Source organism: Ornithodoros turicata, chromosome 5, assembly GCF_037126465.1.
Source record: "Ornithodoros turicata isolate Travis chromosome 5, ASM3712646v1, whole genome shotgun sequence".
Taxonomy (NCBI): Eukaryota; Metazoa; Arthropoda; class Arachnida; order Ixodida; family Argasidae; genus Ornithodoros; species Ornithodoros turicata.
The window spans coordinates 42,497,185-42,523,774 of record NC_088205.1 but is presented as its reverse complement, the minus strand read 5'-3'; the positions used below and the strand labels follow the sequence as shown (position 1 = coordinate 42,523,774).

At 44.1% G+C, this 26,590-nt stretch overlaps 1 protein-coding gene across 1 annotated transcript; it reads right to left on the bottom strand.

Moving 5' to 3' along the window:
* Positions 1 to 439: 439 nt before the first annotated feature.
* Positions 440 to 23,367, bottom strand: LOC135394404 (signal peptidase complex subunit 3-like). The gene is made up of 5 exons (XM_064625131.1): positions 23,133 to 23,367; positions 18,228 to 18,301; positions 14,162 to 14,238; positions 12,307 to 12,422; positions 440 to 638 (listed from the first exon to the last, which is right to left on the bottom strand). Exons 1-5 carry the CDS (start codon positions 23,273 to 23,275, stop codon positions 509 to 511), a joined length of 540 nt encoding a protein of 179 aa, XP_064481201.1. The 5' UTR covers positions 23,276 to 23,367; the 3' UTR covers positions 440 to 508.
* Between the last annotated feature and the right edge of the window lie 3,223 nt (positions 23,368 to 26,590).

The window sequence follows — 26,590 nt, the reverse complement described above, 5'->3', positions numbered from 1 at the left end:
CCAGGCCTGTACAGTGGCTAGATTGTTACATTTATTGTGACTGTTGAAACCAAAGTGTCTGTGGTTGAACCTCCCGAGGAAGAAGAAGAAAAAGTAAGAAAGATAAAAATTAATGAGAACTGGAGGGTGAGAGCAGAGAAAGAAGAAGCATTCCCCATCATTCGCCACAATGGGCTGACAACTTGTTTCCATCAATGAAATGCCACCAATTAGTCGGTCAAAATACTTAATTGGTGCACAGTCCTAATGAGCATTGTTGAGTCATCAGTTGCATGCTTTCATCATAAACCACATGTAATGGTGTGTATGGAGGCACTGTGAACACAGAATAAAAATATTGAACAGAACCAGTGAAGGTTGTGAAGAACAAAAAGTTTTGGAAGCTTTTCTGTAATGGTGGACTGAAGGAAAAAGAAACAAACAAATGAGAAGCCAGAGCTACAGTTTAGAAAAAAAAAAGTTTATTCGCTGGTGAATATATCACCAATATAAAGTCCATGACAATACTTTACATCCTCGATGTGACATACTCTGTTGGGAAGGAGAAGCTATGTCGGCCAGTGCCTATGACATTGGGTAGACTGCCAGCATTGGGAATCACATTCCATGAGAGTGACAGTGTAATATTCTTGTTACCTCTGCAAAGAAAGCAAAAAAGGTCAATATCTTTGGCCTCTGCTGGTGCTTTCTCAATCCATATTCTACTTTTAGGACCTCCATTTGCATAAACTTGTACAATCTCCGTATACTTTCTACCTTAAGGAAAGTTACTTAAGGTAAAGGTACTTTTCATGCCAAATATGTTGATGTAGGCATGACATGCCTGTAACACTCATAGAATTACAGAAATCTCAAATAGTGGTATGGTGTGGTGCCAAGCCTTGCAGATGCAAAGTGCTTTTGAGCTGCATTCCAGATCCAAAGGCAGAATAAGAAGGAAAGTGATCGAGGCTCTATTTGTTAACCAGGGTTGTTAAGGTTACATTTAAAAAGTAGCAGAGTTACAGCTACAGATACACCATTTAAAAAAATACACTGATACAGTTACAGATACCTACAAAAATATTACTCAGTACTTTTACAGTTACTTTCTACATTTTACCAACTGAATGAATTTGCCCAGATGCTATCACTTTTCCTTCCACTACGCTGCCTATTTCTATGAATAACAGACTGGGCATACACTGACTACATAGCACTGACAAGCAGTGACTGATAGCACATGACTGATAGTATGTCGTACTGGACTGGCAAGCAATGCCGCTTTGGAAAGCTATGACAAGTCGATAGCTCATTGTAAAATGAATTATCAACTTATCATAGGTCTTCATGGGTGTTTACTCGCATTTTTGTACCTTTTGTTTGCTCGAAGGAGCACAGCCATTTCAAAATTTTTATCATTCATGCAGGGTCTGAGATTCATAATCACAAGACGCTCCACTAAACAGCCTCTCAACTGCGGCACTTCTTGGCAGTCCAGTGTTGTACTTCAAAACTACAGACTTCAGTACTGGGAAGGGCTGCAAGGCACTAATGTCTTTGAATGTCGTTAAGGCTGTGTACTTTATAAACTCCCACTCAGGAACCGGTGTTCTTGTTGACTGAATGAAAAAATGGGTCACAACCTTCAGCGTCACTATATACAGTACTGCACAGCGTGTAGCTCATTTTCTACATTTCTCGCTTGAACAACTGTCGTGGTGGTGGTGGTGGCGGTGAAAACCGGTTTGCCATTGGAGGCAAGACATCGTTTACTCTCCTCTAACCAATGCGTTTTGAATTGTGGATGTGACATGGCAGCCACAATTAATCTTTCATCTGACATCATTAAGTGAAACCGCTCTGTTGTCTTCTATACCCGAGGTGCACAATATTTCGTGCATTCACATTATACAGTTGCCGTCCGATTTTTCGGACTCAACGGGGATCGCGCAAAAGTCCGAATAATCGAGCAATCCGAAAAAAACGAATTTTGCTTCAAAATAAACTTTACTAAGCACTAGCAGGCTGGGAAAACTTGTCGATGCTTTCCTAACGTGCTTTGAGCTCTGCCTGATAACATCAGCTTCTATTTCCAGAGGCGGCACTTCACCACTGTACACTGACAGAGGCACCGCCGTCATCAAGTCTGCTTCACCTAACGCATGCGTGCTTTAGGTGAAGCTCGCTTTACAGCGCTCACGGGCGGATGGCACGTGCTGGGCCTTTTGAATCAAGCCATTGGCCAAAAACGAAGACGCAAAAGTATTATGACAAACCTCTTCTACTCAGAGGAATGGAAAATGAACAATCATTCCTTATTTTTTGCCTCAATATTTTAGTTGATTTCTTTTGATATGAATTTCGGATGATACCAATATTTTCCGCCACCCCACGAAAGAAATTTGCTGGTTGGGCAAAAGGAGTCCGAAATATCGAGCGACGGGGCTGCATGGTGTCTGAAATTTTGGACGTTCTTATACATCAACTCTATGGGACCCGCGGCCGTTCCGTGAACGAGTCCGAATAATCGAGCATGTCCGAAAAATCAGGGTCCCAAAATTGGTTGGCAACTGTAGTCTTGTGAGACTTGTTTGAAGCATCGTTATGGTCGGAAGAAGGTATCCGTTAGACACATGGGACACCCTTTGCAACAAATTAAGGGCTTGTGCTAGTTGTATCATGACGTGTACATACTCCCCAATAAAATCATATCTTGCCTTTGTAAAACAAGGAATGTTAAACTTATCACAAGTCTGTTTTGTTTCTGCATCCTTCTATGTGGGTACTGCATGAAGAGTCTTCAAGGCATCGAGTACACAGAGCACACACTTCAATTCAAGGGTATCGTTGCCCTTTTTGGAACAAATTCCAAGTGCTACAGGGGAGCGAATGAGAAAGCAGCAACCACGCTGATTGGGTGGGTTCGATGAACTGGATTGTCTACAGGTTATTGAGCTTTAGGGTCGATTCACACGATCTCATCACTTGTGTCCCCACTTAACTCGCGCTGTTAATTTTGCTGCCCATTGTCAGTCATTTCCTAATTCAAAAGTACTCAAAATGTACTCAAAAAAGGGTAAAAGTTACCTGTAAAAAGTAACTCAGTTACAGTTACAAGTACCTTCATAAAAATGTGTCCGATATTTTATTCAAGATACACAAAAAGTATCTAATTACTTAGCAACCCTGTTGTTAACAATGGGTCTAAGTCCGTGTTGTGAATAGTGATGTGTGTTACAAAATAGTCTATAGGCCTCTTTCCGTTTACAAACAAAAGACGCCATTGTTGTGTGGGCAACCACACGAACGCGACTCCCGATTGCCGTGTGTAATTGCAGATTGATTCAGTCTGCTTGATTCAGTCAGTCTGATTGATTCAGTCTGCTTGATTCAGTCGGTCTGATTGATTCAGTCTGAGATGTCATCATTGATTGATTCTGTCACATTATTCTCATTGTCCCGGACTCTCTGTTAATTTGTTTTGCCCACACCGGCCTTGTGACGTCACCCGCGGAAACTGGTCTATTCTTATATTCAATTCTTCACATTATGCAATACAGAGTTTGATATGTGAGCCCAGTTGTCATACCAATAAGTATGTTGAAAACCACACACCACTCAACTGAAGACAGCTGGCGAGCCTTTAAGAGCTTGCTGAATGATCTGGTGGTTGTAAGTTGCCTGTGTACAATCACTAACAATCATTCACGACATTTCCACATTGTGGTCTGATTAAAATGTACTGTTGTTGATCCATAAGAAACAAAATGTATTTTTTCACATATCTATTTCAAATTCAGCTCTGTTACTCGAGAAAAAATTTCTCTGACATTGGTTGTTTGTAACTTTATAAGGAACAATTTCAAAAATACAGCCGTCAAATGGTTGGCCAATTACAGCTACGCTTTTCGGTGGAATGGGGCACCTACTCTAGTTACTGCTACGATTATTTCTAACCCCTTGGCAACATCAGGCACGAATACTCCTCTAGCAATTTGCACCAAATTAAGTGAAGTGTGTCAGTGTAAGTTGTTCTTTGTGGCAATGGAATTAAGAAGTCATAACCAGAATCATGGTTGGTTACAATTATTATTACATTTTGGTTCTGATATTAATTGCTCTTCACAATTTTTCGAAAGGATCCACCTGCATAGATGTTTTTTTTTGTTTTTTTTATTCCATGTTAACGTCTCGAAGCAACGATCACCTGCATAGAATATAACTTTCCTTAAGGTAGAAAGGCTACCATAATTTTCATTCGCCTACCATGCACAAACCGTGTGAATGAAGTATCTTTGTGGGGCTGCTGCTGGAGTGCAGCTCGAGGGAATGGCAATTTTTGAAGCACTGGAACGAGCAGTGAGGTTTTCAACAAATTAAAGTTTGCGAGATCCTGAATATACAGGGTGTCCCAGAAAACGTGTCATTGAATTATAATAGAAAAACTACACCACCTAGAGTCATGCGGTCAATGGCATTTGTTCTTACTGGGTTTTTGCCACCTCCTCATGTGAATGTCGTGTAACGTAAGTTTAATTATGTAAATTTTTACGAGCTTAAGTCGGAAATTTGCCTAGTAAAGGTCATTTTTTTACCCCAACAATGTGAAGAGCGTGTGTAATTTAGTCAAATTAATGATAATTGACAGGGATATTCAGGAGCTATCCCATAGGAAAAAATAGCCGAACGTCATGCTCTACGGAGGTCGCACAGAATAGCGCACAATGAATTTTTCAGCGCAATCTTTGTCAGTTCGACGAAAGGAGGTTGAAAACCCAGCCCTCCCGGACATCGCAGAAAGAGATAAAACAGGCACGGCTTATCACGTCAGACTTTCGCTGGGATAATGCTTTCCCTTTCCTAATTTTAGGAACTCTTACTTTTTCTACTATCATTCTGTGGGCTGGCTTCGGAACCTCCTTTCGTCGCACTGAGAGCGATTGCGCTCAAAAAGTCTCGCGCTCTATGGTCCGGTACTCCGAAAAGCATGATATTCGGCTATTTTTTCCGATGGGATAGCTCGTGAATATCACTGTGAATTATCATGAATTTGAGTGAATTCGGCACGCTCTTCATATTGGTGGGGTAAAAAAGTGACCTTGGCAAATTTCAGAGTTCAGTTCGCAAATATTTACATAATTAAACTTGGAGTACATGACATTCACAGTATGAGGTGGCAAAAACCTAATAAGAACAAATGCTGTTGACCGCATGATTCTAGGTGGCGTAGTTTTTTTATTATAATTCAATGACACGTTTTCTGGGACACCCTGTATGGTGGTGTATAGGCGTGATAGCAACACTGCTTCTCTTGACACACACAGCTTCACCCAAACTGCTTCATTCGTAACAGTTTAACCACGGAATCTAATCAAGTAAAAAAATCGAGTCAGCTCGTTGTAGTTTGTAAGTCTTGTGCGAATGCTACCAGATGAAAAAAACAACTTTTTTTTATCCACTCACAAAGACTTGTAAACTGCAACAGGTTGAGCAGTGTCTGACTCATTTAGATTCCATGGCTTTTTAACTTTTAACGGATGAGACATGGCACTTTTAACGGATGAGGCAATTTTGCTCCAGATATAGAAGCCAAGCTCACCCAAAGAAGCAGTACTGCTATTGTGCCCATAGACTGCCATGTATTCCAGATCTGACATGTATTTCGTTACAAATCAGTAGCTCATTCCAGTCCTTCAAAAATTGTGTCATTCCCTAGAGAGAAGAGTTAAAACTTGGGCGGGTTGGCGTGTCATGCTAAAAGCGCTATAAACTCGCCTGCTTTCAGGCGGATGAAATTTTAATGAAATGAAGTTTTGGTTGGAAGTTCAGTGCAGTGTGGTTATCTCTCCTTGTTCGACTGTTGTGTTTTTATCTCGGCACTGAGTTTTTTTAGTGCTGTTGGCCATCCCTAGAGAAAAGCAGAAGGAACACACCAGTAACAGCCCTGCAAAGATAAGACATGTTGTTTGTGTGGGGTGCGTGAATGAAAATTTCCCCTAGGCTTATGAAACAATGAGTTTTAAGATGTGTAGTGGCAGCAACACAGCATACATAGTCCAATTAAAGAGGCAGTGAAAGATCCCCTATGTATATATACGAGGGGTGTTCAAGTCAAACCGGGACTTTCTGTCTCCTGAGTGTACAAATGTCTCGCACTACTTCTTTTTCGTCATTTTCACACACGACAGGCCTTTGCGTTCACCACGCGGTGGTCCAAAGTTTGTGCAAAACAGAAGACACGTGCTGGACAAGATGGCCGACAACCAGGTGAGCGCGCACATCGAACAGCGAATTGTCATGAAGTTTCTCGTGAATGAAGGCATAAAGTCATCTGAAATTCACAGAAGACTTCAGGCTCAGTATGGCCACGATACACTTAGCCGCAGCAAAGCGTTTGAGTGGTGCAAACGGTTCCGAGACGGCCGTACATCAGTGCAGGATGATCCCGTCCGGGGCAGCTCAGAGCCCAGTGTCAGAGTTCCTGAGAACATTCTACTTGAGGAGCACCTGATCCTCAAGCACCGACGGATAACATGTCTCGAGCTGGCTCGAAAGACGGACCTTTCTGTGGGAACGTTGAACACTATCATTCATGAACACCTCCAGTTTCGGAAAGTTAGTGCCCGTTGGGTCCCGAGGCAGCTCTCCGTGTTTGACCGGCAGAGAAGACTGGAAATCTCCCAAGAGCTAAGGTACTGTTTCGTCACTAAAGGACAGCCGTTCCTTGATCAGATCATCACGTGCGATGAAACGTGGGTGCACCGTTTCACTCCTGAGTCTAAAAGCGCATCAAAACAGTGGAAGCATTTGGACTCGCCAGCTCCCAAGAAGTTTCGAAGCACCCCATCTGCGGGTAAAGTCAGGGCCACAGTTTTCTGGGACAAGGCTGGCGTTGTTCATGTTGATTTTCTGGCCAGTGGTACCACCATCAATAGTGCATATTACTGCCAGGTTCTCAGGGATGTGCATAAGGCGCTGAAGCAAAAGCGGCCGGGCCTCATCACCAAAGGAATCCTCCTCCTACAGGGCAATGTACGCCCGCATACCACACATCTCACGACACGCACCTTACAGGAACTTGGCTGGGAGTTGCTGCCACATCCCCCTTACAGTCCTGACCTCGCCCCCAGCGATTTCCATCTCATCGGGCCACTGAAGGCGTTCCTTGGGGGTCGTCACTTCAGCTGTGACAACGAGGTCAAGAATGCAGTCCGATCATGGCTGCTACGCGCCGGTAAGGATTTATACGCTGCTGGCATCCAAGCCCTCGTGAAACGCTGGGACAAGTGCGTTAGTGCAGCTGGAGATTACGTTAAAAAATAAAACCAATTTCTCGCCTGTAAGTTTATTTTACTTTTGCGAAAAATGAGAAGTCCCGGTTTGACTTGAACACCCCTCATATATATAAGGGAAAAAATTAGCCGGAGCTCTTTGGCTGCACGTATAGCATATGTTTGTAAGTGCTCCAATGTCGCCATGCCAGTACTGGACAGCTGTTTCGGCCTTATTGGGCCATCATCAGCAGTACGCAGGCAGGCAACGTTTGAGCAGAATGCGTCAGAAGGTCACGCAGCACGTGATTCCTCCCGTCAGGGTGTGCGAACACACCACTGAAAGCCCAGTGCAAAGCCAGTGAAGTATATAAGGGAAAAAATTAGCCGGAGCTCTTTGGCTGCACGTATAGCATATGCGTGTAAGTGACGGGAGGAATCACGTGCTACATGACCTTCTGACGCATCCCGCTCAAACGTTGCCTGCCTGCGTACTGCTGATGATTGCCCAATAAGGCCGAAACAGCTGTCCAGTACTGGCATGGTGACGTTTGAGCACTTACAAACATATGCAATATGTGCAGCCTAAGAGCTCCGGCTAATTTTTTCCCTTATATACTTCACTGGCTTTGAACTGGGCTTTCAGTGGTGTGTTCGCACACCCTGACGGGAGGAATGACGTGCTACGTGACCTTCTGACACATTCCGTTCAAACGTTGCCTGCCTGCGTACTGCTGACGTTGGCCTAACAAGGCCGACACAGCTGTCCAGTACAGGCATGGCGACGTTTTGAGCGCTTACAAACATCTATTATATATATATACAGGGTGTCCCAACTAAGTGTATACAGATTTTTTAAAAATATATATAACACTTTTTCCAAGATGAAATCAATTGCAATATAGCATATGCTGAAGGGCACTCTCTAGGAAGGCATTAGCAAAGTCCAAAGGCAATGTCTTAATTAACTTTCATTAATTAACTTGTTAATTATAAAAGCTACAAAGTTGTCCCAATGAGAGCATCTGTTCCTTTCGCTCACCTGATATCGTAGCCGTTTTCAGAACAAAAATCTGTTCCATAGATCGCCCGCAAAAAATTAGTGAAGGAACGCCATTTTTTTCTTTTGTTCATTGCGCTTCTTAGAAGACGCGTCTTTCCTTCATCCCCAATGTGTGAGAGAGAAAGAGCACACTATCGCCTCTCGCGTCATGTAAAAAGATTAAAAGGAAACAGAACCTGCAACTCAAGATAAGGCCAGTTCCGATAGAGTCACCCGATACATTTGTTTTTGTTTTGTTTCCGCAAGTTAAAGCTCAACTTCGACGCATGAGGCGACACTGTGCTCCTTCCCCCTCTCACGTTGGGGATGAAGGAAATACGCTTCTGCGAAGATGTGCAATGAACAAAATAAAGAAAAAAATGGCGTTCCGTCACTAATTTTTTGCGGGCGATCTATGGAACGGATTTTTGTTCTGAAAACGGCTGCTATATCAGGTGACCGAAAGGAACAGATGTTCTCATTGGGACAACTTTGTAGCTTTTATAATTAACAAGGTAATTAATGAAAGTTAATTAAGACATTGCCTCTGGACTTTGCTAATGCCCTCCTAGGGAGTGCCCTTCAGCATATGCTATATTGCAATTGATTTCATCTTGGAAAAAGTGTTATATATATATTTTAAAAAAATCTGTATACACTTAGCTGGGACACCCTGTATATATATATATATATATATCTTGAAAAGTTGGAGTTGGATCGGACGGCTACGTAATTATAGTTGAAATAAATGGGAGACAGAAGACGAAAGTAGGGGAAGTAACAAAAAAGGGGTTTATTAAAACTTAAAAATCATAAAAGTTAGGGAGGATGTCTACGTTACGGCGGAAGCTCCGCCTTCATCGGGACAAAAGAGCTAAATGTGGCCACGAGGCTGATAAGGGGCTTGAGAATGACGTGGTCGGTTGGGGGAAATTCCCGCCACCTGGCGGTTGTCAATTGGGGAAATTCCAGAGCGTTTTTGTGTCAGGTCCAGGAGTGGGGTCATCGTCCTTGTGGGTCAGTGGGGATTTTGATCTGGCTGAAACGAGAAAAGGCAACAGGGTCTTATCTAGGTTGTTAGACTTCTTATTGTTGACAGCATGCCAGGGTCCTCGTTAATGGCCGATCGGAATTTGTAAATTAGGTAAGATTCCCGTTGTTCCCGGGAGCGGTCGGAGGTAAAGTTCGACTGGAGAATAAAAACTGAGGCTACGTTGATTGAATGTTCTGGTTGTTTGAAATGGCGTGAGACTGGAAGATTAGGTTTCTTGGTAACATCCAATCGGTGATTGTTGAATCTAATTCGGAAAGAAGTTTTTGTCTGACCCTCGACTGACCCATCTGACTGACTGACTTTTGACTGACCCATCTATCTAATCCAATGCAACACATGCCGGGCCCAATACGTGGGTCAGACAAAAACTTCTTTCCGAATTAGATTCAACAATCACCGATCGGATGTTACCAAGAAACCTAATCTTCCAGTCTCACGCCATTTCAAACAACCAGAACATTCAATCAACGAAGCCTCAGTTTTTATTCTCCAGTCGAACTTTACCTCCGACCGCTCCCGGGAACAACGGGAATCTTACCTAATTTACAAATTCCGATCGGCCATTAACGAGGACCCTGGCATGCTGTCAACAATAAGAAGTCTAACAACCTAGATAAGACCCTGTTGCCTTTTCTCGTTTCAGCCAGATCAAAATCCCCACTGACCTACAAGGACGATGACCCCACTCCTGGACCTGACACAAAAACGCTCTGGAATTTCCCCAATTGACAACCGCCAGGTGGCGGGAATTTCCCCCAACCGACCACGTCATTCTCAAGCCCCTTATCAGCCTCGTGGCCACATTTAGCTCTTTTGTCCCGATGAAGGCGGAGCTTCCGCCGTAACGTAGACATCCTCCCTAACTTTTATGACTTTTAAGTTTTAATAAACCCCTTTTTTGTTACTTCCCCTACTTTCGTCTTCTGTCTCCCATTTATTTCAACTATATATATATATATATTATGTAGATATTACAATATACATATATACAATATACATATATACAATATACATATACATATTACAATTTATTATATATATATTGTATATATTTTGCTACAGCAAGTTTTCACATGAAAATGGTGATCGTAGCTGGCCTAGTGTGTGCAAGAGAGCTCTTTGATCCCAATGCACTGCATAGAGCCTATCGCATCTATCTTGGTCCATTCCAAAACTATATGCCGTTTTACCGTGTTTATCACTGATAACACCAAAATCCGACACGAATTGGTGGCGTTGTTGCCATGCAGTTTGATGTAACACATGGCAGGAGCAGACGATGTATATTGAGAGTATTTCGGGATTCCCTCTCTGGAAATGTCACCCGGACAAGGCCAATCAGGGAGCGGCTGGAGGGACCTTGGCAGCCTTGGCGACCAACCAACTGACCAGCGGGCGGGCGAACAGGAATACTAGGGGATGGTGTCTACTCTTCTACTCTGTGATCAGTTTGCGGAATGTTGTTTCTGGTTAGCGTCGGACATGTTCGTACAGCCATAAGTGTAACACTGTGCTCCACGTAACGTGGTCACTGGTAAAGTCTACGTATTCACCGAACAACTTTTCACTTAGTATACTGAGATGCAAACACCAAACAGACGTCGTAAGAGATAATCGCCGCGCAGCGCTCCCATTCGTGTGCCTGGGTTACGTCATCATGGTTTTAGCTGCAGAAAGAGTGTGAGTCTTTAAAACTCGTTTATTTAATATGTAAGCTGTTTTTGGAAAAGAAACTTGGCCAAGTTGAGTGTGAAGGGGCGACGATAATGTTTGGCACCGATTCACAGTCTACTTGGCCAAGTTTCTCTTCCCAAAACAGCTTACACATTGAATAAACGAGTTTTAAAGATTCGCACTCTTTCTGCAGCTAAGGATGCCCCAGCGGTAGTAACATGACGACGACGTAAGCTAGGCACACGAATGGAAGCGCAGCGCAGACAATTGTCTCTGATCTCATCTGTTTTGCATTCGCACCGCAATAGTATAAATGACATACTAAGTGACAAGTCCTCAGTAAATACACCGGTTTTCGCATACCAGTGCTAGTTTTGACGCGACCCTGTCATGTGGAACACGGTGTTACACACCTCGCTGTAGGAACACGTCGGATGCTAACCAGAAACATTTCACAAGCCCATGACAGACTCTCCACGACATGCAGATGCCATCCCTCCTGCCTGCCGGTCGGACACCAAAGGCTCCCCGACCGCTCCCTCATTGAACTTGTCTGACAGACGTTTTCTCAGATTTCCAGAGAGGGAATTCCACTACTCTCATCACCAGTCGTCTGCTCTTGCCATACATTACACCAAATTGCACAGAAACTACTCCACTAATTCTCGTCGTGTTTTTGGCATTATCATTGGTGATGAACGAGGAGTAAAACCACACTGTAGTTTCGGAATCGACAGCGACGAATGCAAGAGTCCCTTTTAATCCTTCAGAACCCTGTTAAGAATGAGAAAGATTGAGGTCACTCTGTGACATGAAAGGATCCAATGAGAGTGCTACTCAGGTGGCTCACTCATAGTTACTCCTACGAAAAGTGCTCCCTGCATCACAGCAGGAGACCAGGCTGTGTAACGCTGCTCAGCACAAGGCCGATTTTTCGGGGCACTTTGATAAGGTGATGTTGAGCAAATATATTTTGCACGGTCACCACTGATAAACTGCTCGATTAAATAAGCAGGGTTTGAAGCAATCTTGAATGTCATGTCACTGCTCTTTTATATATATGGAAGCACAGTCGAATAGAAGACACTCTTCCAAGGTTATGAAACTTGCTTGCAAAATGATGATGACAGCTGGACTGAGCAGGCAAGGCGAAGTTCCTGTGTGTCATTTTGTAACACACAAACTGTCTCCAGAACTGCCCTCTATTACTCACCTACACATTTTATTTGCGAGATCCTTAAACATGCAACCTGGTCTGATGGTTTGTAAGAAGCTATACTCACTTGAGCCCATTCCCATCATCCCAAAAGTAATACTTTGTGTTGGTGTCCCTCAGGTACAGAAGAGCATCTTCTCCTCTCCTGATGATCTTGTCCCAAAGAACAACCTGGTTCAAGACCTGCAGGAACGCCACAAATAACATATATGTACAAGGTATTAGCGCAATCAGTATACATATATGTACCTTTTTACAAAAGTAACAGCTCAATAGAAATCACATGGCTGACAAAATCACCCAGAAATCACAATATTTCTTGGAAAAGATATGAAAGCGAAGCTAGTGTAAACCTAGTACTTTGGACAATGCAGTATGTTTTGTCAATAAATGAAAGTGTTGAAAGTATGGCAGCCCTTGAAAAAGCTTGACAGCAGCAGGATTTCAACTTTGAGGCTTGTGTTTGTTTGTCCCTTTGTATGTTCCAACCTCAGAACAATTACCGTAATTTCACGCGTATTAGCCGCGGCTTATGCGCGATTTTTTCTTTTCTCACGGGCGCTCTGCGGCTTATCCACCGGTGCAGCTTATCTGATTACTATTTTGCCCTGGTATTTTCCCCATACGCCAGTTTTAACGAAAGGGCCGGTTTTTAACGAAAGTGTCTCTGGAACAGCACTGCTTTGCCAATGCACGAACAATGCGTAACAGGGTCGCGTCTATCCCAGGGCCGCGTAGACTGACCTTCCTGGTGCCTTCCCCCAAGCAACTTTAACGAAAGTGGTGACAGTGATTCATGTCTTCTGGAAGGCCACTGACCCGTCGATCCATAAAAACACGCAACAAGGGCACAATCCGATCATGGTAGAACACTGGAACTGACCTCCTTTGTTGTACACCACGCCGACCCCAGAGTATGGACCACAGGGTTTATGTCCTTCTCTATTGTCTCCTTTGTCGCACAAATCAGTCGCGTCGTATTGCCGCGACTTATCTGTCGGAAAATTTTCAAAACGTTCCTAAAAACGGGTCCTGCGGCTTCTCTGCGGTGCGGCTTATACGCGTGAAATTATGGTACTTGAAAAAGAAAGTGTTTTTCATTTCATTGTACTGTCTGTACCATTTTTCTGTGCCCTCCTATTGTCAGTGGCAGAGGGGAAGTTTATCGAGAGGATTTGGAGAAATGCATTACAGAAATACGCTAATACAGCTGTAGCAGGGAGGTCTTACAGTCCTGCTACCCATCTCAGGTGCAGCCGAACTACAAGGAGCATGTTAACCTAATTACTGCTGCTGGTCCGAGAGAGGAACAACAGAAGATTTCCGTGGGTTCCCTTAGCAGCTTAACCCTGGCACCAGACCAACCACCATGAGCGAATACTTAAAGGAGCAGTAAGGTGACATTTAATGTGGCTCCAAGCTCAGTTTCATTCATCAAGCTGTCCACCATGTAAAATATTTTTGCTGTGTGGTGTATTGTAACCGCACAATCCAATTTAGAAAAACTGTCCGAAAAAGCACCAATGGCCTGCTGGCACGATCAGCTCGCACAAAGTCGGCAAGTCCCGGTGCCTTTCTTCTTTATTTGCTTCTTAGCTCATGCTCTGCTTATACTCACATGAGCTGTGCCAGTCTACGTTGCGAGTCACATGATAGGCCTTGCCAGGGGAATTCGTTATCTCATAATGTACCCTTCTCTAATACCCACTTCATAAGTGTGGAACATTTTTTGAAGGTGTGGGAAACAGGGGTCTCTTGCATTGCAGGTCACCTGCACACATCATTCTTTCGCAGGAGCTTATTTTATTCGTTGCAGAACAAACAGTAGCCAAAAACAAAAGAATGAAAGGGGGTCACCTCAGTGCTCCTTTAAAAGGTATACATGCACATACTGAACAGCAAATAACTGATTATAAACTCACATTATTCTCAGTTTTATATTCTGCAGTCAGGTACAGGAACAGTTGTTTCACATTCCAGTTGAAGAGGTGTGTCAAATCTAGTGTCCCGTCAAGGTTCACAAAACATGGCACCAGAGTTTTTGTCTGCAAGACTGGTGGCCCCTCACCTGGAACTCCCCTCCCTTTACTGCGCAAGTCCTTTTTGTGTGCCCTCAAAAAGTCATAGTTGTAAGTTCCCCAAAATATGTCCATTCACGTGGCACTTAACACATTTGAGGTTACGTATGAAAGATGAGTGCTGTTTTCATCTACGAGGGTGGTTCAATAATGGTTCAATAAATAAGCTTAAAACTTAAACTTAAAACTAATGAAAACTCCAAACTCGATTTCATACTTGATAGTCTACGTAGGTAAGTTATACATTATTTACCAGAATATTCATTTCCATTGTATGTCAAACTGTTTAAGGATACCTACTGAACCAACCTCGTATAATATGCCAGTGGTCTTACAGCAGAAATAACAGCATGCAAGCGTCAAATAAATGAACAGCACAGAACAGCTCAGAACCGCACTTACATACACTGTCAGCTCAAGCATACACATATACAAACTTGTTCAGGGCGCCACGTGGATTTGAATTTCTGCCTTATATTATTCAGACTAAACGACACCTGTCATTAGAGTCAGGTTAGGTTATGAAAGTTATTGCTCGAGGCTTTCTTCTAGCGTGCTTGTGGAGGGAGTAGCCCGTAACCAACTGCAATCTTGTCAACTAAACCCCCCAGCGACCAAACTGCAGAAAGCACAGGTGACAGAAGTGGATAGCAACAACTGTATCAGTACTGTTACCTCAACAAACCGAAATGGGCACGGATGTGCCTTTCTTGGAATGCCACCTGACTCAATGTCAACCTCTTAAGCGATGAGCGCATAAAACCAAACAGCTCATCAATCCTTTCTTTTGAGTTTACGCTCCTGCAGATCAACTTTCGAGGCAATACTGCCCTAAAAGCAAGGAATACAGAGGGTCTCAAACTCATCTATCAACTGCCAGTGATGGGAAGTTACCCCATCACTGGCAGTACCTGCATCTCTTTTTGAATATAGCTATTGTCATGCATGCTGTACGTGACCACGACTTGGAAAACAAATAAAATAATAAATAAATAAACATACAGCTCAGTGCACTAAAATAGTGAAAGGTGGCATCGCTAGGTCCTGTATAAAGGCAGACTTGACTAAGTCCCTCAATCACAGAGGAGCGACCAAACTTCCTCCACTGTTTCAAGGTGGTGGGATAGAGAAGTTATGAAAGGCACAGTTTCCTGAACACGTTCAGGTAACTGGGTACGAGCGACTTTTCAGGGTGAGATCTCGGTGGAGACGCAAGGTGACAGGAGCATCGCCACAGTTTGTTGGCTGCACGTGATCAACATCACATCTTCTCGTGTACTCCTGTGCCGCCGGGAGATTCTGTGTGCGCGTGATTGTCTTTAGTCTATTAATTATCTATAATATTAATCTTTAAAATTACTATCAGTGCTACAGACATTGTCTAGCATTGCAGGGCTGAGGGCTAAAACACTGCCAGAGTAATATGTATCTCCATCAAAATATTTATCGCCCATGAACGTTCGTTGCACTTCCTCCACTGTGTCTTCTCGCATAATTCGCACCTTAAATTTTAGGTTACAATGTCAAAACATGCCCTTAAAAGCACAATTAACCTTTCTGGACGATGGAGGACTTCCAACCTTACTATTAAGCTCATCATTATATTTTCGCCAAATTATCATGGCTAACGGGGTAGAGTACCGCCTGTGGTGATGAAACACCCCAGTCACCATCATCACAATAAAGTTATCGTCTTTGTTTTGTCCTTAACTCCCCAAAAGGAAGGTCCAAACTCAGGAAGTCAACTGCCCAAGTGGGTGCACACACTCAGATTGCCACAAGAGAGGTGAAAATAGACAGGAATCGAGAACACAAGGAATACAGAGGGCCATCCAAAATTTTCAGATTAAAGGGATCATGAAAGGATATTTGACAAGCCTACGATCATTTTCAATTTGTTCCTCTGTACTAAAGCATTCACCCTGTGAAATATGAAGTTGAAAATCGTTCAAACAGCGCAAGTATTCTATATTAACCACAGCCGTGAATGGCGGCTGCTACGACCTGCCTGCGAGGCGAACTGGCCGAGACATCATACACAGAGGATGTTGCCGATTCGCGGACGGTCTGTTGCGAGCAAATTGCAAACTTCGTCACGAAATATGTTTTAATTTGACCTGGAGCTAAGATTGTATCTAATCGTTGACACAGAATCCTACCAGAAGCGCAATGCAGCCGTTGATTGTCAGCATAGTTACCGGAGCACGTTTTCCTCTCTGAGCTGCTGCTTCGTCAGAAAATGTCTCTCTCAGTGGCCTTTTAGGAGCTGCTGCGTACAGAACGATGTCTAGACGCTTTGTGCGTCGCATAATCTCTTCCTCCATCGCTGACAATGTGAGTGGCGCCATATTTCTACTGATTTCAACGGCAGATATGCGACGTCGTTGCTGTCCAAACCGAAACCATGCACCCACGTGGTCCCGCGGGGTGTGTGCTCTAGGTCGTCCACAATTGGCCGAGAGGACTGGACGTCGATGACGTAAGCCCCCTTGGAAGGGATGTATCCGGCGGTCACGCCCCGCTACTTTTGTGTGGTAAAAGTCGATGTGTGTATGATAGTGAGGGATCATGGAACCGCTTCCGGCAGAGTACTCAGAATTTGCGTAAATCATTTCATGGTCCCTTTAAGACGTCTGATGAAAGTGTGTGTGCTGATTTACGGGCTTGCACAAAAGGTTTCGATGTGTGAAATTTGTTTCCCAGAAAAAAACTCACATAAACATAGCTCTGCGCGTTCACCCTTAACCTCGCCACTCCGGGTATAACGAGAAACATGATGCCACGGCACAGATGATGTTACACAGTCCGCGTATTCTGGTTCGCTGGTCAATGGAGGTCAGCGCCCTGACTCTTTGCCAGTAAACCAGTTTTGCAAGTTCCCCCGGAGAAATGGGGATAGAAGGAGCGGCCGAATCATGACCGAGCAAGGAGCAATGCTTTTTCAGAGACCCGAATAGACGAGTAGCAGACGACAAATGAGTAGCGGACAACATTTCTCTGAACCAATCAGCAAGCGTGGACTCTATAGTCTCAGCGCGAGGTCATAGACAGATCACAGGCTGGCACTGCTCTCCACCACCATTGCGCACGGTTACTTTTCAAAATACTTTGAGTACTTTTTTAAGTACTTTAAATTCAATTTCTGCGGTAATTATGACTCTGTGGAGTGAATTACTTCTCACGGTGCATCTTATTGGCCTGCTTAACAGTTTTATAGAAAGAAAACAGGTGTTGAAAATGACTTTTGAGCTACTTTAAGCACATATTTCAGATTAACAAGCACCTATTTCAAAACTGAAATGCAAATCACATTCTGCAAGACAACATAGTCTCCGAGACAATAGGAGAGAACAAACATCTTTTCACAAACAACACTAGACTAGATCCTCACAAGCTGTGAAGAGCATCTATGCAATGCAGGTTAAACCTAGTATACTGTTATTTCTTGTAGTGCAGTGTTGCTCTCCTATTTGGTATTGTGTGTTCTGAAGTTGAACTATTCATAATACGTAGTATAATAGTTTATGGCCTGATCACCATTTATAATACACCATCCAAGTGTTATTTTTCATGAGACGACTTTCCCGTAACAAATAAACAGAGCCGTCCTGTGGCCAGCCACCACCTGGGGCACATTTACGTGGAGCCCACACACACATAGACGCTCTGTAAAGGGAAAAGCAAAACCTCACATGCAATTCTGAGTTCCAAATTCTCGATATCCTCCTTTCATTGTCTAAACTAACTCCCGGAACCTGCCGTCCGGCACCCCTTCTGGTGAATGTGTCTGGAGCGGCCGCCCCTCCCGCCCCCCAATCAACAATTCCAAGATTTCCACCCACAACAATAAAAAAAAAAAAAAAGCCTGCACTAGCGGATCTCAAAGAAAAGAAAACCCTCTAAAGGATACTGGCCTGCAGATTAAACACTACAAAGCCAAGATCGTTCATCTCCCGAGATGTGCTGAAGTCTTGGACATTTTTTCTGCAAAACAAAAAGCGAGACTTACATGAGAAAATGCAAGAAGCCTAGAAATATGAGCAATGTGAAACTATTCTGTATCAAAACTAAAGTCTATGAAAACACTATCGCATAACATATAACTAGCTGAAGCTAACTGTGGCATCAGTACAAAGCAGCTAGTGGCCTATCTAGGGAGAACAGTGCCAATTGCAAGCAGTGAAATTGTGCCCCTATCGAAGCATCAAACTTGTCTCTCGTCATTATATGAAATAAAGAAAATAACGCATCAAGGTTGTTGAACTTCCAATTAACAATTTAAAATTACGTAAAACACAAGTCTGAAACATAATTAACAATAAATGGTGGCACTACAAGAAAGCTATGACTTAACGTTCCTCACATTCACTACCACAAATTGGTCTGTGGCAGATTTTCTTTCTTCCTTTTTATTTCTTCATTCTGAACTCACCATTCTCAAATACGAAAGTAATAACGCAATAGCTTTTCTGGGCCCACTGTCATGGCTGTGGACCAAGAAGGAGTAGTTACAATGGCAATCAGGATGGAATGAATGGATGGATGGAATATCAGGATGCAAAAATGGCCCTATAAAGTTATTGATGACATGATGGATCTTTCTGGCACAAAAGCATCTATGGCGCCAACGTAGAGCTATTGCATTTGAACGAGTTCGGCAGAATGCCCAAAGACTATGCCTTTTTTTTTTGTTTCAGCTTGCCCGGCCCACTCACTCTGTGGAGGAATGAAATGTAAAGATCACTGCTGCTACCCCACTTCTTCCCATATTTAAGCGTGGGAATATCCCCCTCAAGTGGACCCACTTGCTGCACCCTACATACACCCCTGATGGCATCACATACCTTGCCAAAAGAGCAGTGTACAACACTAGTGCAAACACAAAGTTTCAAGATGAGTGGACAAAACATCTAAAGAAGCAATCAAAACTGTTACCTTAGGAAACATTTTAACACAATTTGCAAGTATTACGAGATTTTCTAAGGGTCACAGCAAGGCATACCTAATGCCTTGCAAAACATTGCAGGTGATTATAACCAATTTTTTCTGCGTTGTACCATCCTATCCAGATAAAGCTCTCAGGGAACACCACATTCTTGTCATACACTGGGTGAGGAGCAAGTGACGGTGAGGAAACAATTTGATTTAGCTTCTAAAAAAAACAAAATACAGCTGTGCCTTGTTAATATGGACCCTGTTACGAAGAACGACTTGAAACGAACCATACTTGTGGGAACCAAACTTTCTTAATGTATTTTAGTTATGCAAAACAATCTATAGTACTATTGATACTATTGATAGTCGTATGAAAAGCGAACTGTCGATAGTAAGAAAACTATCGATAGCACTATTGGTATCAGCTACTGATGGACTATTGATAGTCGACTGCCGATAGTAAGAAAACTATCAATAGTATACTGTCGATAGTCGGCTATCGGAAAACTATTGGGGAGCAAATAAAAACAGAAAAAGAAAATGCCTCACTCCTACAAGTTTTACTCAGGGCAGCTTTCCCTTCCACGCTGATACTGAGCTTCTCATGCCGCTCAAACAAACTGAAATGCCACGTGATATTCTCTCCACTGGATTGAATGGCACTATAGTCTCGTGAGTGTGTACCATATTATGATGCGCATCTTCTTTCGCCGCTTGCAGAGTATCATTCACACATTACAGCTAAATGAAAAGAACTTGTGTCGCACGTGATTCTCTTTTCGTTGTCACTGTGCCAGTGCAAAAACGAAGACGGGAACGAAAGCATTGATAGTGAGAACCTAATCTAGCTGTCGATAGTAAAGAAAAACAAAAGAACACTACTACCGATAGTCAATTATCATAGAACTATCAATAGTTTTCAACATTATCGATAGTCAACAATAGATATTTTTACACTATCGATAGTCGGTTATCGATAGTTTTTGACACTATCGATAGTTCATTTATCGATAGTTTTGGGTTACTGGTGTATTTACGTCCCATTAATACACAAACTCGCTTTGCAAACCATGGACAGAGCAATAAGGTACCGAAGCTATGGAGTCCCATGTATTTCTGCCTCGTTATAGCCTATATATATATATACCTATATATATATATACCTCGTTTCGGCATCGGTATTCAGGGAACTTCGCCCTCACATGAACAACTTCTTTGGAGGACTAGACAAGAAGGACAGAGGCTTCTGAACAGGATCCTAGGATGTTCCAACCAGTGCAGAGGTGGCCATTTTACTTGCTTAAAGAATGGGCAATTTACATTGAGTGCATAGGTTCTGTCGTGGCCACTGTTAGCCAATCTTCCGTTTACATGGCCTCGCTCCGATAAGCACTTGACTATCAAGGATCAGTGAAAACAGCATCAGACAGGTCGATTGTTATTTTGGGGATGGGCGGGTGCTGGCATGGTATAACTTGTTGGCAACACGTATGAACAAAAAACGGCTGAAGCGCAATGAAAGAAGCCTTCTTATCCGAGATTTGCGTGGATGATTTCCTGGGATATCTTTCACTGCGCTTGGGCCCTTGTTCTTAGAGGTGTTGTCGGTAAACAATACCATACCTGCAACCGAAAACCCCCAAAGTGATAGTCGATCGGTCCATTGCTATTTCCACTGTTCTCCGGTAGTCGAGCGCTTATCAGAGCGAGGCCACAGAAACGGGAGATTGGTCAACAGTGACCACGACAGTACCTCAAGATGAATAGTGTTCTTCTACTCTACATGGGTGCATTTCCGGCATTATTCGAGCTACCAAAGCGGACTAGTGAGCTGCTTTAGTTTGGCATTACCTTCTATGTGCATAAATGAATGACCCCAAACTGTCTGTCTTTAGGGCACTGAGAACGGCATGGTATGCAGCAAGTACAGCAACCGTTGTGAAATGCTGGCCTCATGTTGGGATTCTACCGCCTGACACCTTGGCGACAATGACCCCTGGAAAGATCCCCCTCCCCTTGCTATAAAACCAAGAGTGCTTATGTGAAGCTAGAGCAACAGAGCTTGAAACTGTTGCTGAGGAGTTCCTGGATGTTGACAAGGAAGCCGAGGTGGAGGAACAAGCCATTGTGGCAGCGATGGGTTAACAGGAGCCAGGAGCATTCAAATTGTTCAAGCTGCCTCGCTGACGATCTCAATATGCTGAGCTGATAATCACAACTCTCAGGCACTGTTAACACTCAGGAACGTTTAATTGTTTTAAGAACAATGGTGACAAACAATACACACTGCATACTGCCAATATTTTATGAGTCGGACAAAACTATGCATGAGAACAAGCCCTGACTACTGCTCTCCTTCCTCGGTAGATTTCTTTTCCTGTAATATTCCACAGTATGGTCGATTCACTTTAAGGACAGTTTTTATCAGGGGCAGGGGTGTCCATAATAACTAGATGCAACTGTATCGTGAAGTTTGATTTTTGGATGCAGCACCTACAATTGCAATTATATGTAGCTCATGGAAGAATGGGACAAGGGCAGGTGTTTAATGTGGACCACATCAACAGCTACATCATGAAGAATGAAACCCACAAACAAGTTACTTCAGCTAATAAACGAAGAGGCCTGCAACTTCGTGCTAAACATTTTTGTTTGAAGGCAAGCAAACTTGGCAGGAGGCAAAGATACCTTACACATACGGCTGCCACCAGGATTTTTTTCCATGGGGGGGCACGTACATCTTGGCTGAGAAGCCCTACGTTTCTGGAAGCCAGGGAGGGAACGCCCCCCCCCCCCCCCCTCCCTGACAGCGTCCATGCTTGCACGTTGATGCTACTGGGAAAATTTGAATTTCCCGATATTTTTTACAGTGCTGTCGGGATAGTCGTCTGTTTCACCGTCTTCGCGATGCACAAAGCTGGAAATGAAAGGGTGCAAAAGTGCAACGTAAAGAGGCAGTAAGGGAACTACCAGCACAGAGTTAGACCGAAGCACATTAGAGCCCTGCACGGGCCAAGTTTTCCAGTACCGACCCGGCCCAACCCTTCATATTTTTATGCGACCCGGCCTGTTGGCCCAGTGAGTAGAGCCCGGCCCCGTGACTCGACGATTAGATCCTGGCCTAGTATTTCCAGCCGTGACGTACGTGTTTCTGGCGCTTATCAAACAAATTTATAAGTAAATTCATAAGAAGAGAAGACAAAGCCACACACATACAAGTGCTGGCGGTTTAACACCGGAACGGCAATAGACCAAATTAAATCCAGAACGCACGCGGGCATGGGCGTTATCGTTACACTACCAAATTTTTGCGGACATAGAGGATGCTGTCGACAAACTCCTTCTCCCAGTCCCTGCCCCTCTCACCAAGCTTTGCGAACGTGATTGTGAAATACATGAGCAATGTGAAGTCGATTTGAGAATGTTCTAGAGGGTCGAATCATACATATAGTGCAGTGTCATTTGTTTGTCTTTGCAAATATATGCACAGGAATGGCGCAAGCGCGTGACGATATGAACTAATAGTCTTCCATCGTGTGGAATTAGCTGCGTGATCCGGCCGAGCCTGACTCTCGGAAACATGTTTGTCGGCTCGGGCCCGGCCCGCGGTGCCGGCGTATTTTGTCGGCCCAGACCGCGGGCCGGGTCGGGGGACCGGGCCGGTGCAGGGCTCTAAAGCACACTGTGAGCACGCCGGACAACGAACACAAGGCGCTTGCATTCGAAAGGGAACAAATATTTCACAGCGTCGAACCAAACTTGTGCACTACCTGTTATAAATCTTACGAACCCAACTACGGTCTAAAACTAGCACAACAGGACAAGAAGCCCACGCTTTGCAGGTATTCAGGGACCGCTTTTGACGGCTCTGCTTACTTACACAACAGCCTTGACGGTTTGCACACTGACATCGGACTTGTATTGGAAAAATGCTGTTGATAGGAAGCAAATGAATGTCAGCGCCGTAAGAACGCTTAAGGTGAATGCAAATATCGCATTTGCTCGTGAAATAACTGTATTCATCTTTTAAAAACACACACGTAGGAGAACGATGCTACGTAAGCTAACCACGGAAGCGTTGGCGTTCCACGGAGAGGCGACAAATCGCGCAATGTTGCCAGTCGACCTCTCACAAAATCACCAAGCGCGAAAACTTTGATCGGAACACGAAGTCAAGAACATGATTCCTTGCATGATTGTTCGAGCAGACAGATTAAAAGCAGACTTTTAAATAATTTGAAAGAATCACATGCTGTAAATATCACACCGAATGTGGAAACAGACCACAGACCACCAACCGCTACCCTGGCAGGCAGATCGCTCGGCAAGAGGTTCCCTCTTGCCGAGCGATCTGCCTGCCAGGGTAGCGGTTGTTCCGGCTTCCGAACGGCGTGGACCGACTTCACAGGGAACAGACCTCTACTTGTTTGTAAACAAATGACGTCATAACGTTCGACAGCGCCACGAGTTTGGTAGAGTTGAACTACGTTCAATGCTAGTGGCGAACAAGGTAGCCCCCGAAAGTCACGGTCTCGAGGGGATTACGATGGTCTCTGAAAAGGACGCGACCTTCGGTCCTACTTTTCTTTCAGTGGGAGGCAGCGAACAATTGCCCATTCGTGGAACCCAGCTCCCCCCTTCCGATCTGTTTTGGTTTCGGTGTGTCTACCAACGTCATGATGACGTTTCTCGGGTAGAGGTTTACTGCCAGTGTTTGCCTTGCACCATCCGTGAAAAATCCAGGAAAAACACCCAGACAGCACAGCCAGTGCCGGGTTCAACCTCGGTTCCCGGTTCTTCCCCAGTTTCGTTGTTGCTAAAGAAATATCTAGGGACAACGATTGTCGCCGAAAATGGACGCACCTGTACCAGAGCAAGGGCTGCCCCATTGGATCTAGGGTATCTTCAGCCACATGCCGCATTGTAATGGATAATTCGATACAGAACTAAGAAAACCACTGGAAAACATGGGAGTGGACGTTACCTTCCGGAATGTTGATGATATCGTAATTTTTTTCCCACACGGAAGACCCACCTAATGAAAAAATGAAACAGATACTAGAGCTGTTTCATACAAAGGGCAGAGGGCTTAGGTTCACGTATGAAAAGGCGGAAGAAGACAATTGCTACAGTTCTTGGACCAGCAGAGAGAACCCAATATCACATATTCTGGAAATACAGTCCGATATCAAGAAAACAAGTGCTTCCCCCCATTCCGCCCACTCCAAGTTAGTAAAAAGAGGTATAGCGACCAGTGCTATATCGTGCGCCATAAAAAAAAGTCCTGTGATCCACATGGTAAAAGCTTGCTTGCGCAACTTCAAAAATTGTGGAGAGGAGGTTACCCTGAAACTATGCTGATGTCCGTCGTCGAAGGTATACTGAAAACCGGGGAAAAAGGAAAGAATGAAGAACAAAGGGAGAAGCCTACCTTCGGCCAGTCAGCATGCCATACGTACATAGAATTGGCCATAATTTAAAGAAGACAGCAGAGCAGTATCAAGCTCCAATGATTTTCAGCGCTCCTCAGAAATTGTCAGCTAGCTTTATGCAACAAAGTGAATAACCCAGAGAAGGGCACACTTCAGTGTCACATTAACCACAAAAACAAATATGGAGAATGCTCACAACAAGTGGTTTATTCAATTCCACTAACGCGTGGGAAAATATACTTGGGCCAGACAGGCAGATGCCTAAAAACTAGACTAAGGGAACGCGAATGCGCGATAAATATTTATTGTGCGAAAAAAATTGCCAAGTGCGAAAGTGCGAAAAACTCGCACGAAAACACAAACAAAGATCGTCACAGAGTGACAAACAGCATCAACCCGAATTTTTTTCCCGTTCTGTTCAGGTTCAGGTCCAGGCATGGTTCGGTTCCGATTGAGCTCCAGGAGGACTCACATATTGGTTCCAAACCGGTTCAAGATGCTCTAAACCGGTTCCGAACCGGTTCACTGCACAATGTATATGCCCAGGCAGGAAAGTTCCGAAAGCTTTATTTCTATTCGCATGTCCTAGCTGGCCGCAAAGCTGTGACAAAAACGCGTGTCCACAGGAAAACCAAACTATACACCGTTTTCCAGCCAGCCTCACACCCAGCGCTTTCGTACGCAGCACACTCCAGCAAGGAGGAAAGCGATACAAGGGAGGAAGCATACGGCAGGTGTGCTTTCCTTCTCTCTGGCTTGTGCGGTAAACAGTTTTCGACGTGCTCCCCCAGCTAGACGGCACCGCGTTTCAATATGGCGGCGTGCACGGGAAAACGGTGTATACGTTGTCTCCATCGATGCGGACGTACCGCTAAAGGCAGGGCCCACAAGCGACACGCTACAGATTTTGCCGCTGTCGCGGATGCTGGGGCTGCTATTCCCCCGACAAATTTGAGAGGCGACAGGGACGTGCGTCGAAAGATTGTTTCGGAATACAAATATATATACTCAAGTATAAAATATACAAAAGTCGAGCAGTTTTTGTTTATGAACATCACAAAAGTAAATGGGAAGGAATTACGACTCCCATACTCATATATACTCATTTGTATAATTTCAGGCTTCACCGATTTCTCACAGATGGTGGCGCTGCAGTTTGCGCGGTTGTCTTGACGTCTGCTCCGAAATGGCGAAAGCGCGCGCGTTGTCCGTGAAACGGTTCCGCGACAGGCAGATAATGCTTTTTAGAAGAAAGAACTTCAATTTCAGTCCTCCCGCGTAAACAGCTCCTCCTCGCGGTCCTCCTCCCCTCCACCCACGCCCTTTCCCACTCACCGCCCTTTTCATCCCAGTAAACCAGAAATATCCCAGGGACGTCCCAGAAAAGTTGCCACGTCACCTATGTTTAGGAGGTCCACCAGACGTTATCGGGACGTCCACAATGTGACGTTGAAAATCGTCGGACATTATATCTCCCAGGGACATCCGCAGGATGTAAAAGGAATTGCCCCACCGCGTGGCATTTTAGGACATATCTGGGACACGTGATGCTTACTGGAGTGACGTAAGCAAAGCGAGAAACGTTTTGGTTTTAGACCTTTATTTGCAGAGTAATCACATCATAGAAGATAGTTAGAATTAAAAACACATTATTTGTGAGAAAGGGACGCCAACAGTATCAACGGTTATGCTCCGGCGTTGTTGGCACACGAATTAATTGCGAAGACGTCTTCACCGTTACAAACGTAGTTCACCCCTCTGTATACTTACTGAACGTACTCCTACAACTCTCTCTTTTTTTTAAAAATAAATACTGTTGGCCCTTGACGAGCCGTAACAGGAGAGATACGATTCACACAGCAAATATTAAGTATAGTAACTACTCAAAGTCAAAACTATACCTGCA